The sequence below is a fragment of the Eleutherodactylus coqui genome, chromosome 1 (assembly GCF_035609145.1).
Source record: "Eleutherodactylus coqui strain aEleCoq1 chromosome 1, aEleCoq1.hap1, whole genome shotgun sequence".
In the NCBI taxonomy this organism is placed as follows: domain Eukaryota; kingdom Metazoa; phylum Chordata; class Amphibia; order Anura; family Eleutherodactylidae; genus Eleutherodactylus; species Eleutherodactylus coqui.
This window is the reverse complement of record NC_089837.1, coordinates 348645208-348661841: the sequence shown is the minus strand read 5'-3', so window position 1 is coordinate 348661841 and position 16634 is coordinate 348645208. Positions and strand designations below refer to the sequence as shown.

Sequence of the window (16634 nt, the reverse complement as noted above, 5' to 3'; positions counted from 1 at the left end):
AGACCTGACCTGCTCCAGCTTAATTGCAGGAGCAGATGCTTTAATCTTGCACCTTAATTTTGCTATTGGCCGAGATTAAAGCCCAGGACCAAGCACCATATATTTACTGCAATTGGTCCTTAAGGGATGTCCTATCAAGTCAACTGGTGCAGGCCCAGTGAACATCTGGACATTGCAGGTCCAGCTTCAAAAGTTCCTTTTGACTAGCTATTTTGCTGAGGGATCTTGTTATTAGCCATTTGTTCTTTAGATTATACAGTGGATATAAAAATTCTACACATCCCTGTTAATCTGCCATGTTTTTGTTATGTTAAAAAATCCAACAAAGATGAGCTGCAGTTAGCAATTCATAAATCCCGCCTCCACAACGCGATGGCTGTTTATTGGTTCTTTGAGTGCAGAAGCTCAGCCAATCGATGCAGTGCTAGATGAACCAATGCGATGGCTGTGATTGGTTCATTGAGAGCTGCATTGATTGGCTGAGTGCTGCGCTCGAAGACCAATCACAGCCATTGCTTCCTGCAGGCAAGATTTATAAATCCCTTAACCAGGAAGTGATGATGTACAAGTGACTAGGACTAAAGAGCAATGTGGACCTCTGGAGAATGCTGTGATGGACATGGACCGAGCCTGATAGATAAGTAAAATAAGATCTCCTTAAAAGTAAGACCTAGTGCCTCTTTTGGGGAAAAAAATAATATACGACAGGGACTTATTTTTGAGGAAACAGGGTAGTAGGATTTTCCTGACATTTTCTTAGTAGCATTTTCCAGCAAAACATGAGCTTACAGCACATAAAAAGGTTCTGATTCTTGAAACGTATTAGTCAAGAGAAGGATACCAAAACATTAACGAGGCATTGCATATACCATGGAACACAGTGAAGATGGTCATTACCAAGAACTGTATGTTTCTTAAAAAGTTATGAAAAGACCAGAAGAAAATTGGTCCAGGAAGCTTCCAAGAGCCTACAACAACATTAAAGGAGCTGCAGGAATTTCTGACAAGTACTGGTTGTGTAGTGCATGTGACAACTATATATTCCTCATATGTCTGGGCTGTGAGGTACGGTAGCAAGACAGAAGCCTTTTCTAACAAAGAAAAATATACAAGCCCGGCTATGTTGTGCCAAAACCTACATTAAGTCTGCCAAAAGTTTGTGGGATAACTAGTTATGGTCTGATGAGACCAAGGTTTAAAGGGGTTGGCCGGCCAGAAACATTGCATGTCATTACTTCTGTTTGCCCATTTCCATGCACTTTGTAATATACATTGTGCATGGAAAATGAAGCAAACAGAAGTTTTGGACTTACCTGAAGGGGTGCTCCTCTGCACTATTTTCAATGAGGAGAGGTGGGGCAGGGGCGGGGCTAATGAGTGTGCCTTAGCTCCGCCCCGTCCCACCTCTCCTCATTGAAAATAGTGTAGAGGGGTGGAGAAGAGGCAGAGAGGGGGCGGGAGCTCAGTTCCTGCTCCTCGCTCTTCCATCCTCCCCCCCTGCACACAAGGAGATCGTATATCGGTGCCAGCTGCAGAGAGAAGAACTGCGCATGCGCGGATGAGAAGAGGCTTGTTCCCGCGCCGACAAGAGCTGCTGTGGCCCGACAAGAAGAAGTGAAGATTCTTGTTGTAACCAGGGACGACGGAGGAGCAACACAGGGGGGCACCCCTTCAGGTAAGTCCAAAACTTCTGTTTGCTTCATTTTCCATGCACAATGTATATGACAAAGTGCATGGAAATGGGTAAACAGAAGTAATGACATGTAATGTTTCTGGCCGGACAACCCCTTTAAGTTTTTGGCCATAATTCCAAAAAGTATGTCTGGTGCAAAGCCAACACTGCACATCACCAAAGAACACCATACCTAAAGTGAAGATGGTGGAGGCAGGATTATACTTTGGGACTGTTTTTCTGCTGCAGGAATTGAGGCTTTAGTCAAGGTGGAGGGAATTATGAACAGTTCCATATCAGTCCATTTTGGCACAAAACCCATAGGACTTTGCTAAAAAGATGAAGATGAAAAGGAATTTCACCTTTCAGCATGACAACGACCCAAAGCTTACCTCCAAATCAACCAAAGAATAGTTCTGCCAGAAGAAGATCAAAGTTTTGGAATGGCCCAGGCAGAGGCCAGACCTAAATCCCATTGAAAATCTGTGGGTTGGCATCTACACTTGATATGCCCTCACAATCTGACAGATTTGGAACTCTTTTGCAATAAACATTTGGCAAAGATTGCCAGGTCAAAATGTGCCATGCTGGTAGACACGTACGCAAAAAGACTGAATGCTATCATATAGTCAAAGTGTACATCAGCAAAGTATTAGTTTTAGAGTATGTATATTAATGCAATCACATTATTTTTGTCACCTAAAAGCTTTCACTTAGTTTTATAATTGAATTCTACAGATAAGGGTCACATTGAAGGTGGAAATAAATCGAAATGATTCATCTTTGTCAGATTTTTTTAACATGACTGAAACAGGGCATTTTAACAAGAGTGTGTAGATTTTTTATATCCATATATGCTAGCCATTTAAATAAATTGCTGACCAGGGGAAGCATAGATGGGTCAGATTCACCAGAACAGGAGTGCCAGATAGACAGATGTGAATCCACCTTGCTACCACTGGCTTAACTTTAGGCCTAATCTGGGAATTCAGGTTTTCAACCTTGACCACTCTGGATGAGATATTGTCTTTGCTTACACAGGTAGTCCTGATTGTGTGACTGATGATGCTACACTGGGCGAAGGCGCAATACCTGATGATGTGAACAAGTGAATATCCGGAAAACTTAGCAAACGTTAGGGCTGGCAGCAATAACGAGGTCCAGGCAGAAGGTCAGGCAGTCAGCTAGCAATAACTTAGTCCAGTACTGAGAGCTAAAGTCGGTGACCACAGAAGTCAGAATATACACAAACGGGGCTTTGTCACAAATGACCATATTGCTTAGGCATTCACCCTAGGGAATGACTATGCAATATAGCAAGTGCAGAAATGAGACAGGTTTAGAGAGTACAGGATGGCCCTCTAAAAAAGTGAATGGGAGCCCTATGGACAGAACCAAGAAGCAGAGGAGGACAGAGCATGGCTTGTAGGATAGTGGCGCCCAGTGACTGGTGTGGCACGGGAGCTGTGGCAAAGATGCCCTTTCTTGGGTACCAGCTGTCTGCTTTTCCTTGTAGAGGGAAGTTCTGAGATGTTCATATGCCCTTATAGAGCCCATGGATAGTGTTTCTCTTAATGAGACAACCTCTAATCTGCATCCTGCAGTTAACATTTTATTTTACAATCCAGAAAGTGTTTTTTTGGTCCATTGACAGTATGAAATTGTACACTGTCTCTGGGAGTGGGCAGACTTACAGTACATGTTAGTTAAAATGCTACGTGGCAGTCTATGAATGACAGGCAGCCTGTATTTAGGGAGGTTGATGGGCTTCCTGATACCTATTTTTGTTTTGTAAGTCTGGGTTCTTAAATGCTTTGTTGCTTTATGTTAATTCCTCAGCAGTGCAATCAAATTCTTGTCGTAATTAAAGCTGTCAGTTGGAAGGCAAGCCAATCGCCGAGAAAACACAGCATAACAAATGAAGTGAAATGATTCTGCATGTAGCTATACGATGCTTCACCAGGCATGAAATTAAATAAGTAATTTGATGTTGACATCAGAAATTGAAATGATACCCACTGTTCCCTCGTTCACTCAGACCTGCATAAACAAAAGTCAGGACAAATATGTATAACAAAGCCCTTGTGCCACCCATCTCTCCCTAGCAATACACATATTTACATGTGGGAGATTTTACATTTCTAAGAAGAAAAGATGTTGACATTATTCCCCATTGTTTGCAGCAGACATTAATACAAATCAACAACCCCTGCTGAGGCTAAGTGCCGAGATTTAACAAAATATTCTTATTGTCTCTTGATGAAACTAAAAGGTAAAAAAGTATACCGAATGTAATAAAAATATTTCTTGTTAAATAATCTTTGTCGATGTGAGATTATAACGATGAGACGCCAGACATTGCACATTAAAATTGTAATTATTGTATTTGGAGTAGTTTTAATTTAGGCCACTTTTTATAACACTTTGAATAACTCATAACCAGCACTTAAAAGGACAATTTGTTTTTTAAAAAACTATCAAAATAAATATTTTGCTATGATATAAAATACATGTTTACCCCCAATAATCATGCTGTTCTTAATGGGATTGCTTGGATTGAAGTGCATTTTGAGGGTTCCAGCATATACAGATAATTCAGTAGCTATAGGCAGAGTGGTAGTAGTTTTTGGAAATAACATAGATATAATGTATTCATAATCAGGGATGTACAGTGTAACAATTGTTAACATGACTGGCGTATCGTGATAACTCAATTTACAAAACTGCATTACATTGTGGGTATGTTGTCATAATGCGTTAAATATCAAGCTAACAGATGCTAACTCTGTGGCTATAGGGGGTACAGAGGTGGCAGTTGCCTCCCCCCCCTCCCGACTCTGTAGCTAAGGGTGCTCAAAGGCCCCTCTGCATCATAAGATAGACAGTACTTGCCTGAAACGTGTGTGTGTTTGTCACTTGCTTTCCATGCTGAATTACGGTATATGCTTTGTTAAATAAAGCCTTTGGATATGACTTTGCCTGGTGCAGGATCGGTATTCTCCTATTATTGGTAACACACCTGCCTAAAGTGAGATCTGTGCTCCAACACTGAGTCACACAGCAGTGAGTTGCTTTTCTCCCTTCCTCTGTGAACATAAGACCATAACATAAATACCAATATTATAAACTGCACATCTAGGTGGCACATGTGAACGGATACCAAGGATGTCAGTCATAGTTACGTGCGACGCAGCATACAGGATTAGGGCTTAGTCACACGAGCGCATCGGCACCCGTGTGATGCAGCCGTGTGACTGTGCCCTTACTGCAGGAAGAAGACGGCCATACTTCACGACGGACGACTCCCCACAGCGCAGAAGAAAGAACACATGACCGGCAATGAAGCCGGTCACATGTTTTTTCCTCCGGCGCTGCAGAGAGACGTCCTGAAGTGTGTCCGTCTCCTTCCTGCAGTAATACGGGCGCCGATGCGCCCATGTGACTAAGCCCTTACAGCCTCTTCTGGCAGAGCAGTGGATTGCCCTGTATCACCACAGTGCGCCACACTGGCAGGGCATCCCGGGGTCATTCAGCATCTATAGCAAAATGCAGAAAGAATAAAACACACAATGATAAATGTGGGTGTTAGTCTGCATTTTGGCCAAGACACATAAGCTGATGGGCCATGGCAAGGCTGCCGAATATATGTCAGAACCTACGCTATCTCACTATTAACTAAATTAAAAACACAGAGGTGAGAGAAAAAAATATACAAAGACATAACTCACAGAAAAGGAGCCAAATTGCAATATGAACAAGCTAAATGTTCAATGCCAACTAGTATACAGCCACCCAGCTCAACCCAGCCCATATTGGGGGAGGGGTGACTGCTAACAAACATAGTCTGCACATGTGAACTGATACCAAGAATGTCAGCCATAGATAAGTGCACCATACCATACCGGATTACAGCCCTTACTGGCAATGCAATGAATTGCCCTGTATCACCACAGTGTGCCACACTGGGTTGCACATCTATGTGGGGACCATGTTGATGAATTTGCATTGGAGCCCACCAGCTTCAACTTCTGTTCATAATGAATTTTTCTCAACAAGTAGGCTTGTGTTTCATAGTACAATGCCCAGTTGGAAGATAAAATTGTATAATCCCCAAATAATATACATTATATTCAAATTTATAATAATATATAATATAATATAACATCAATAAATCTAATGCTGACTATTAACAAACAAATCCACAGAAACCAGCCCAAAAACAAAGCACAAATGTTAATTAATATAGTTTTTTTTTCTAAACATAGTTAAATAACTCGATGATCAAAGGCTATGTTGCATAGGAGTATAAATGGCCATTTCAGTGATCAAGTACTTACTGTAGGTATTGCTGTATATTATGTCAGGGTACTAGTGGTTTGGTGGTGATACAGCCAGAAAATACTATATGAAGAATTTACAGGAATGTCTACACAGCGTCAAACATTAAGATGTACTACCAGTTTAATGAAATGCCCATAGTGTTGCGCGAATCAAACCAGTTTCAGGTCGAACTTCGTCATGAACTGGAACCAAGATTTTAGCCAAGTTGTACCTGAAATATGGTTCTACTCAGTTTGCTCAACACTAGTCCTGAGCACTAATGTACAATACCGTCTGATGACCGTTTTACACGGGCAAACAGTCTTATAGATGGTCCTATCAGTGATTGACAGCAACCCCTGTATGTGCAGTTATGCACAGCTGTCAATCACTGATAGCTCCGCCCATTGGACTGTTCATCTCAGAATGAGCAGAGATATAAATGAATATAATACAAGTTATACAGAATCTTTCCCCATTAAACTATATATCAATTTATCAGCTCCTCCTGCTCTATAACATCATGCCTGCAGTTTAAGGTTCTTTTACACACAACGAATTTTGTCTAAAACCACCAAAAGTTAGCAATCATCTTTACGTGTAAACGCGGGCAGCCAAACTTTTTTTCGCGGACTTTTCGCTCATTGCTGACGTGCAGACCGCATAAAGGTTTTCAATCAGAACTTCATCTTCGCATTCTTTCATTCCATCGCTAAGCGAATCGTGGGGATGGGTTTTTATTTGGCGGGATGTTCTTGCACAGGAACAGTGATTGGCTGTCGGGACAAAATCCAGAGCCCCGTTTTTACATGCCCGCCTACTGCTCCGCCCTTGGCTAGGAAAATCATTCAAGCCACACAATTACTACAAACCAGAAAACCAAGATTCCTTCTGTATAGCAAACACATATTTTTTCTATGGCATACATAGTTACCACCTAAAGATTTATTTTAAAAAGGCGCATTGCAAAAACACTTTTTGGTGGGTCTAGCGAATTTTAAACAAAATTTGTTGCGTGTAAAAGTACCTTATGACAGCATGTTCAAACCGACAGATTCTCTTTAATATATGTGCTGTGGCTCTACAGCTAGTGCAGAGCTATAGCAGAGAACAGAACTTGGGCTGGTGATGGATGGACTAGATATTCAATTTCATATGTAATAAAGAACATGCTCCTGTAAGTATTTACTTTAGTCAACTTTGTTTATTCGCTAGTTAATGGCATAGAGGGGACAAGATAAATGGGCTGGAAAATTTTCAATATGGCTGGCTTACATTAAACAAACAAATCAGCATTTTACAGAAAAAGCAAAATGGGCAAATATTATGATCTTATTGTCGATGATCAAATAGTGAGAAGTTTGGTAATTCTACAGTCTGCAGCTGCCTGATGTTTTAGTTCCCTGGCTGTGCCCACACGTTCCTCACATCTTAGACTACTAATTATGTTTACAACATGCCTCATTTTCCTCTGACCCCTGGGAATCAATTGGCAAGCAGGTCACACACTGAAAAAGTCATCCAAGCCCTGTAGGATTTGCCTTTTTGAAGTTAGTCTGTTCTTTTCTCCCTCATGCCACTTTGTGGCCACAATACACAGTAACTTGGGATCAGGGCAGTGAATGTCAGCAAGTCAGGGAGGCAGTTTGATGAGTGTCTGCTTAGTCTCAATGCAGGGCGAAATGCCATCATTACCCAGCTGCCTGTCAAATAAATTGGCAATTACGGCCACGGCAGAAGCCTGGAATTCAGTACATAACACGCTGCCATCCCCAAACCGCTAAGAGATTTAAAGAAGGAGGGGAAGTCAGGGAAAGGGGAATTAAGCAATGCTTTCCTTGTTCCAGTAGCGAATGACAAGGACCAGCATGCTGGTGCTGTGATATGGTGATGAAATAATATGGAAAGTGGTAGTAATGAGCTGTGCGGGTTGAAACGTGTTAAAAACACAACACTGATTTTCCACTTAGTTTTCCTTTCTGTTTTCTATTGCAGAGCTCAGCGGCTTCCAGCTTGGGAACAGGCTACTTCGTAAGTGCAATTTTTTTTTAATACCCTATGAGGCCATGGCAAGGATAATGCATACTTGTATAAATGCATAAGTCTCATCGCTTCCTCGTTGGCCATGTTATACGTGCAAATACGATATATATGTGTGCAGTAAGAATGGGTATTATGCAGAATACAATATATCTACAAACAACCTGCAATCCTAAATTGTGTGCACACATCTTTAGAAGACATTGGGGCACATTTACTATTATGTCACCAGGAGTAAGTTAAGCCTTCTTTTTGGTGCAAATCAATTTAGACCGAATGCACACGGCCAGGTCGGATTCCGCTTGCAGGATCCCACAGTGTAATTAGACCATGTGCTGGCCGTTGATCCCCCGCGTACCTCTCCAGATTCTTCCTGTCTGTGCTTCAGATGTGCCGGCGCACATGTGCAGTGTAGAAAATGCTGCGCCATCGCACTGGCGACGACATGGATCCGTGTCGATTTCAAAATTGACATTTCGGAATCGATGTGGGTCGGAGGGCTTCCATTGACTGCACGAAAATAAAGCATGCTAAGATTCTTCCTCCACGAGCGGAAATCGCAAGTGATCTCCACTCGTGTGCATGGAAGAATCATTTTCCACCTTTGTGCATTGGGCCTTAAACAGATTTACTATGGACTTGTGCCAAAAATATAAATGCTATACCTCTCACTCCACTTTTTAAAGCATCTAGAACTACGGGTGGTGTAAAAAGTGCAGGCTAATCTGTAGGTATATTTAAAGATGCAGCAAACTGATGAAGATCATGCTATAACATGACAAACTAAACACATTTTGTGCTGCAGAAGGAAAAAAGCATGCCTGTAAAAAGGCATTAACCCTTTCCAATCCAATTTGTATCCTGGTTTTCCTAGAGGGCTTACCCTTATTCTGCCGTTATACAATGGCGCTATATGCAGGCTACAGCCAGTACTGCATGAGGTGACACGTTGGATAGGCTCCGACTGCAGAGAGGCTGGCAATATACAGTAAGAGAACCCCGACGGACGTCTTCCAACATCGGAGCTGTATGTCTTTAGACGTCAGACAGTGGATTGGAAAGGGTTAAAAATTATTCTGATGATAAATTCCCCCCACTGTTCAAATTATTTTCCAGGTGAATAGTTTAGTGGTCATTTCTCATCTACAAAGTAGTCTTTAGACAGGTAAGTGTTCATTGTGATTCATTCTGAAATATGCATATGCTTTAATGGATGTCTTTTGAAATAAATGATGAATGGATTGTTCTACAAATATATTGTTTATAGCTAAATCCAGTCCATAATAAACTGTTTTTGTATTTACATTTATTATAGAAAATGTTCTACTTCCAGATATTAAAGGACTAATGTTAGAATAGCACCACCTAGTGTTTCTATTCTATGTGCACTTTAGTAAATGTCTTGAAGGGGTCAGACACGCTCAGTCTTGCTTCTTTCTCTGCCCCCCTGGGTATATGGAAGGATTCCTCCTGGTGTGCTGGGCAGCAGCTTCTGAAGCTGCAACGACTTCTTTGTTGTCAGAAGGAATGCTGGCCAAGAACAGTTGCAGTAACGCACTCTCACTCTTTTGTCACTTGCTCAACATCTTTTCTGATGAGCTGAGAAAATGCATCAATTTCAGTGGTAGCTGCTCATTACATCACACAGCCCTCCACAAACCCAGAGGAGTTGAGAAAGAAGTTAGACTGAGCATGTGTGACCACCTTGAACAATTATTGAGGTAGATATGATAGAAACAGCAGGTGGTACTATTTTAGCACTAACCCTGAAATATCTGGGGATAGAAACGTCTAATATAAAAAGCCTACAGGCTTTTTCTTGCACCACACTTTGACCCCTTTGCATGACCTTTGGTGGATGATTTTGGTGTCATTAGATTTGGCACATCTTCACCAGCACCATAAATCATAAAATTTGAGTTTGATACATTGAGTGACCAGTCAGGCAAGGTCAAAGTTCTTAACTTAAATCTAGCGGCGCTGTTGTCCTTCAGCCAACAGCGCCGGTAGGGAGAGTCAAGTGTTGCTAAGCCACAACTATATCAAGTGCTTACCAGTTTGACTGTTGTTATGTCCCCAAACCGTGGAAGACCAAACCGTGGATGGCGAACAGTTCAAGATGAATCTTTGGCTAGACAGTTCTTAAAACATTTACAACCATTTTCCAAACATTTGTAGTGAACATCAGGTCAATCTAGTATTTTTAATACCGTAAGTGCAAATACTAAAATGTTTATAATTATAGAGTTAGCTATAAACAATATTTTTCATGGGACACCCTGATTTAATATTTATTTAATGTACTCATTTTTAAATGACAATCATGGTTGAATCAATTCCAAGGTGGTACATTCCCAATGCATTTGAGTGATTCACGTTTTGGAGAAATAAGGAGAATCAAAATAAAGATTTGATCATCTATATAATGACTACAATCTAAGAAATTTGAATGCAGACATGCATTATTATAAATACTGATACTCAGATGACATTTTTTGGTTCTATAGGGATCTTAGGGCATATATGTATGCAGAGGCGTAACTTGAATCTTCTGGGCCCCAATGCAAAACCTGTAACAGGGCCCCCAACTATAATGCTTTATTCATGTGACTGGGCTCCCTATATGGAGAAGAGAGGCCTTATGGGCCCCCTAAGGCTCCAGGGCCCAGGTGCATCCGCATCCCCTGCATCCTCTATAGTTACGCCCCTGTACGTATGCTTGAACTGAATAAGCAAAAACTATTCACATTTCATACACAGAGATGTACAGTATCTAGAGAAGTGCATCAAAGCATAAGAACCAGGTTGTCAAGGAAGAACACTATGCATTTATCTATGTCAAATTCAGACATCTGATACATTATTCAGCAATGAGTTAAAGGTAATCTCTAGCCAAAAACAGAAAACTCACTTTTAAGTAAAGATTGAATTATTTCCCTTGAATCACACCTGAATATTTTTTTGTGATACCTTTAGTACTAATCTCCTTGGAATGTGGCAATGAGAGCAGCCTAGGAAGTCTTGATCTCTTACACTGACTTGCCTTCATGGGCTAGACCCATGACCTTGGAGACAGCGGACCACCAATAAGTAAGGGAAGAGGGAGTTAAAAGGTCAATTCTTTAGTTAATATCAGGCTTTCTGTCTTTGGCTGGAGCTTGATTCCAGGATGCTTGATTATCTGTTCCTCTCATATAGATAAAAGTAAGCAAAGGCGAAATAGAAGCAGCTGTTCGAGAAGTAATTCATATGGATGTTTGCTGTACATATAGTGGTGACTTACAATTTGCATTATTATAGGAATGATACATAATGTTATGTATTTTGTATTCTAGGCATTACTTATCAGCTATTTTATGATGTATGAACATAACATTAAATTGCATGAGTCTTTAATCTAACATTATGCTCACAAAATTCAAAGTAGTAAAACAGAGCAGGCTGTGTATGTATGCAAGAGTAATCAGTGTCATCATTTTCACATATTCCTATTTTGGAAGCTTGGTGAACATAAGAAATGCCATCTGTTAGTCGTTTGCACCATACTGAATTCAGGTTGGTTACTTGGAATAAATCCGAACTCCTGGAGAGTGTCAGAGTCTCTATATTTTTACCACGTCTATACTGTTTTCTAGACAGAGATATGTAATAGGATAATCAATGAGAAAGATGGGTTCTGGGAAAATAGGTACTATTATGTCTTGTTAAGTGCTTAACTATACACATTTCTTATTTTGTACAGTTAGATGTGTTTGCAGGTAGGATAGATGTAACCAAAAGGCATTTAACACTCTGCGTCCCAATCACTGTTCAAGTTTGCAAAAGCTATAAGATTTTTTACTCATTACAAGAGATAAAATAACTTAAGTTGTCATTAACTTTTCAAACAACTAGTGGTTAGGTAATGGAAATGTGATAACTTGTAAAAGTGTAATTCTGTATATTTTCCTAAAGTGGCATTTTTGTGCTGAAAAATCATTCTAAAGTAGACTAACTACTATTACTACTTCCTTCTAATTTGCTGTCCACTACCTGTTGTCAAGTGATACCTGTCAGTAGTGACAGAGATAACAAGACAGAGAACAGGAAAAAAAGGAAGGTGATAACTCATGCTTCCCATTGAAGTCTACAGAGAGAGAGGACAGGAGAGAAGAAAGGAGATAAGCTGAGGCTCACACAGTTAGTAGTAATTAGTAAATGTTTACTGCAGTCTAGCTACTGAAATCATATCTCGACTGCATACTACTTCTCCAGTGTAATTCCTGATGATGTCTCTTTCTGGGATGAGAATCAACAGTTTTCTCTGCGCACAGTGTTTAGAACAGAGCACAGCAGCATGGTCCTCCCACCAGTTCAGAGAAATGAAAAATGCAGGATACGAGTCATATAATGGCCAGACTTAGTGTTTTTCCTCATACACACACGACAGCTTGTTTAGAGAATGTATCTGAAAAGGTATTTATGCTTTTAATAAATCATGTCACTAAAAACATTGATGGCATATTGCTAGCATCAATTTCCAATTGGTGGGGGTCCAACAGGTGTAACTTCCAATTGCTAGCAGAAAGTGACAGTGATTTTTGAAAAACACCGTGCTTCTCCGGCTTCTGATGGCTCTGCTCTCCTGCTTGGAGGCCGTATAGTAGGCCATTGACAATAATGAGCAATCATGAGATTTAGGTTGAAAGCAAGTGGGAGCCAAAAGTGCTCAGTGTTTTCTTAACACTGCTGACATTTAACTCTAGCGATTGATGTAGTCACAGTGGTTGGATCTGCACTGATTGGACATTGATGGCATACCCCTATGATATTCCATCAATGACTTACAGCATATATGGAAAAATGGTTTGGTACCATGTTAGCCAGTAGAGTAAAGTGTGATTGTTCTCAGCGAGAGAAACTAAGTCGGGCGAGATATCCCTGAAAGCTCACTATTATATCATGTATTTTTGTTAGCCATTAAAAGGTATCATATCTACAAGATTACTTGGTGTCTCTCACTGAGAACAATCACACTTAACTTACAGCATATTAATGATAAACTTAAAAACCTTTTTAGGATATGAAACTTTTTGTTTAAATTCAAGTTTCTAATTTAGAATTTAAAAAATGTACTACTCTATGCAGTTTGAAAGAGAGAGAGAAAATAATAAAAAAAAACCTCTATTAACTAGAGATGAGCGAGTATACTCGCTAAGGCTAACTACTCGAGCGAGTAGTGCCTTAGTCGAGTATCTGCCCGCTCGTCTCTAAAGATTCGGGGGCCGGCGGTGGGCGGGGAGCGGCAGGGAGGAGCGGAGGGAAGATCCCTCTCTCCCCCCCCCCGCTCCCCCCTGCTCACCGCTGCAACTCACCTGTCACCCACACCGGCAGCCGAATCTTTAGAGACGAGCAGGCAGATCCTTGACTAAGGCACTACTCACTCGAGTAGTTTGCCTTATCGAGTATGCTCGCTCATCTCTACTAATACCTTATCTAAACAGGAAATTGTAAGCTTCTTGTATGTCTGAATAGACAGCTTGTTACTCTTTGAAGTCCTGTGTTAATAGCAGTATCAATACTGATTCAAACAGGTCTCTCTGTGCAGTATGAGGGATGGAGAGGAAAGTGACCATTATAGTCCGAGCTACGGGTTTTAAGTGCCCTGTATCTGTGACATGGCAATGACAATGGTATGACAATGATAACAGCTTCTTGCAAGTGAATTAGGAATAGGGCAGAGTTTTGATAGGAAAGATTTTGCACATGAGTATCTAAGAGCACTGTGAAGTTTTTCTTTTTACTGAAGGTAGACATTCTGTATTGCCCTACTTAAAGGAAAAAAATAATTTTGTGCTCTTTGGTACTAGGAGTGCCGGAGGAATACAATAAAGTCATGGTTATGAATTTGGCATATTCATGAAGAGAACATTTCTCCATTCCTCAAAGCAGTGATTTATGAGCTGCTCTGCATAAGCACAGACCTAGCAGCCTGTTATTCACCAGTCTAATGGGTGGGGGAATAGAGTAGAGATGGGGGAGCCTCACTTCATGAATATTCGAGACTCATAACTAGAAGTCCATTATATTATTTTAAGCCTGTTAGTAGCCAAATGGCAATTTTATTTTACTGTTCTTGTGGCTACTAAGATTATGAACCTGTAGTATTCTAACATATTACGTTGACTGCTCTGCTTTAAATACCAAATCATAGGGAATATTAGAGCTATTTAGGTACAATGAAAAAACTAGCATGAAAGTAAATCAGGTACCATCTGCTGGCATATTTAGTAGTAGCAGGCTTCATGCCGAACTTCCAACTGCTGCATGTTTTCATTTTTAAAACCGTATTGGTCACACTGTATGTCAGCTTGATGAATCCTCTACTTTTTTCCAAAACATTCAAATAATGGTTTTTGAAACTGCCATTGCTGCCCTTACATAATTCATACCAATTGCACTTCTCAAGCAATACCGAGACAACCTTCCCTGAATACATATTATAGTCATGGTAGTTATGTGTATGAGTACAGGTTTACAATTGTGCAGCTACTTTTTAGCAAAATTTCAATGGAAAGGCCTGTAAAGTAATAAGTGATTAAAAGGGTATTCTGGGATAGATTACCAATATTGGATGGAGTTCTGGAAAACTGTTGTAAAGAGCTTTTCCAACCTCTTGAATGTATTTTTTGAGTTTGGAAATAGAAATTGTGAAACATTTTGCAATTACCAGTGTGTACAGATTACTATTAGAGGAAATCTGTCAGAATGATTTTAAGGCCTAAACCAATGGTATGCATAGTTGGGTGGTGTGTAGGCAGTTGACAACATATTTTCCTTCTCTGCACAGATCGGCAATTTCCTTAAAATCAGTGTTTTAATGCAGTACAGACTATGTGAATTAGTAACAAACTATCTGATGGGGTGAGGTTTGCATAGCTGTAACTAGTTTGACTCTCTCCTCTTCACTTCACACAAACGCAACCCAAAACTTGTCTTCTATTGATTAGAGATGAGTTTTATGCAATTCAAAGGGTAGAGTTCTGAAGCTCCATTTAAGAGCATGCAGAGGAACAACTAATGCTCATCCTGCTTTTCAGCTGAGAATGGGGACTAAGGTCCCTCACTTGCAATAATGATGCAGATACTAGAGGTTACCCATTTAGAGACATCTTTTGAGCGACTTTTGAATGATAATCGTTGTGTCATTTACAGCGCAAAATGATTGCTCAAACATTGAGCGATCACCTTGCGCTCAACGCATCCAGTTGTTCTCTGCTCGTAGCGCCAGGCTGTTATACAGTCGAGCGCTCCAAGCGGGGTATGGAGAACAGAGCTGGACCACTTTGTTCTTCATATCCAGCTGTCATCAGGGAGCGGAATACAGCTGAAACAATAGTATCAGCTGTATCCCGCTGTGAATCCCTGATAAGGCTCATTGTCGTCTTTCAATATGCTGAAAGACAACGATGAGCGACGGCATAACGAAAACTGCACGATGTCAGTGCAGTTACACACAACGATTATCACTCAAAAGACGGCTTTTGAGTGAATTTTGAGAGATAATCGTTGTGTCTAAATGGGCCTTTAGCCAAGCTAACTTTTATAACCTGCCTGACAGACAGGTCTAAAAAATATAAAAGGGCTGTCTTGGGGCAACCACTATACCTGTAAGTGTGAGGTAGATTCATTCTACAGGTTAACTTGTAAATAGTAATAAAGCAGCCATTTTGAATAACTGTAGCCCTTAAATGAGGTAGCTATCCAATTGTTTATTGCTTATTTGTATTTTATTCTCAGTATAAATATAATTTGATTATAGCATGCCCTTGGAAATGCTAGTGATAAAATAATGTATACACTGTTTGAAAATAATAAAGCATAACATATTTTAAGCATAATTTTTACTTTAAGATGTCTAGATGTCTCGGCGGCCACGCAACATTTTTGCTTGGTAAATATCAACCATGTGGATGTTTTGGATTGTACACTGGAAAAATTATTCTTAAAATTGCTTTACTTATTTAGTCGGACCCAAAGCCTTATTAACTTACATGAAATAAATATACAACAGATGTCCTCTGTGGCGTAGACAATGAGAGAATTCTTTTATAACAATTCGCTTTGACATGTGTTTGTAATAAATATGATTATTGCATTATCCCACAATATGGCAAAACACTGATTATACATCCTTGTTTATGCTATTAACCATAGACTTCAAGATCACTTAGTGTGGGAAGAAACTATTTATGGCTTGCACTTACAATCTAAGCTCATTTACTAAGAACGGAGGAGAAAGAAACAGAATAATGTTGAATATTATTATATTCCTCAAGGGTACATGAATGTTAAGCTCTTGACAAGTATAATTTAAAGCATTTAATCAAATTTGTGTAATTCAATGCATTTAGTAGAAGGAAGCAAATTCACATACTATACAGGGATAAACTGCTTTATCTTTTGGGAAACCATGTCTGTTCCCATATTATGCATATGAAGTTAAACCGCATGGGCAGCATATAGTACTACAGACTATATAAACTGGAGAAGACATCAAGCTGTGTCAGGAACCCGAGTTTACTAGGAAAAAGCATTAAAAGACATGTAGTATTTTATTAGT

At 40.1% G+C, this 16634-nt stretch overlaps 1 protein-coding gene across 4 annotated transcripts in view; it reads left to right on the top strand.

Moving 5' to 3' along the window:
* Nucleotides 1-16634, top strand: part of AUTS2 (activator of transcription and developmental regulator AUTS2) — a 1214671-nt gene that overhangs the window by 503240 nt on the left and 694797 nt on the right. For all 4 annotated transcript variants that reach the window (XM_066576435.1, XM_066576444.1, XM_066576451.1 and 1 more), the window contains exon 4: nt 7988-8023. In XM_066576435.1, coding sequence (XP_066432532.1) covers nt 7988-8023 — 36 coding nt within the window. The remainder of the gene's footprint in view (nt 1-7987; nt 8024-16634) is intronic.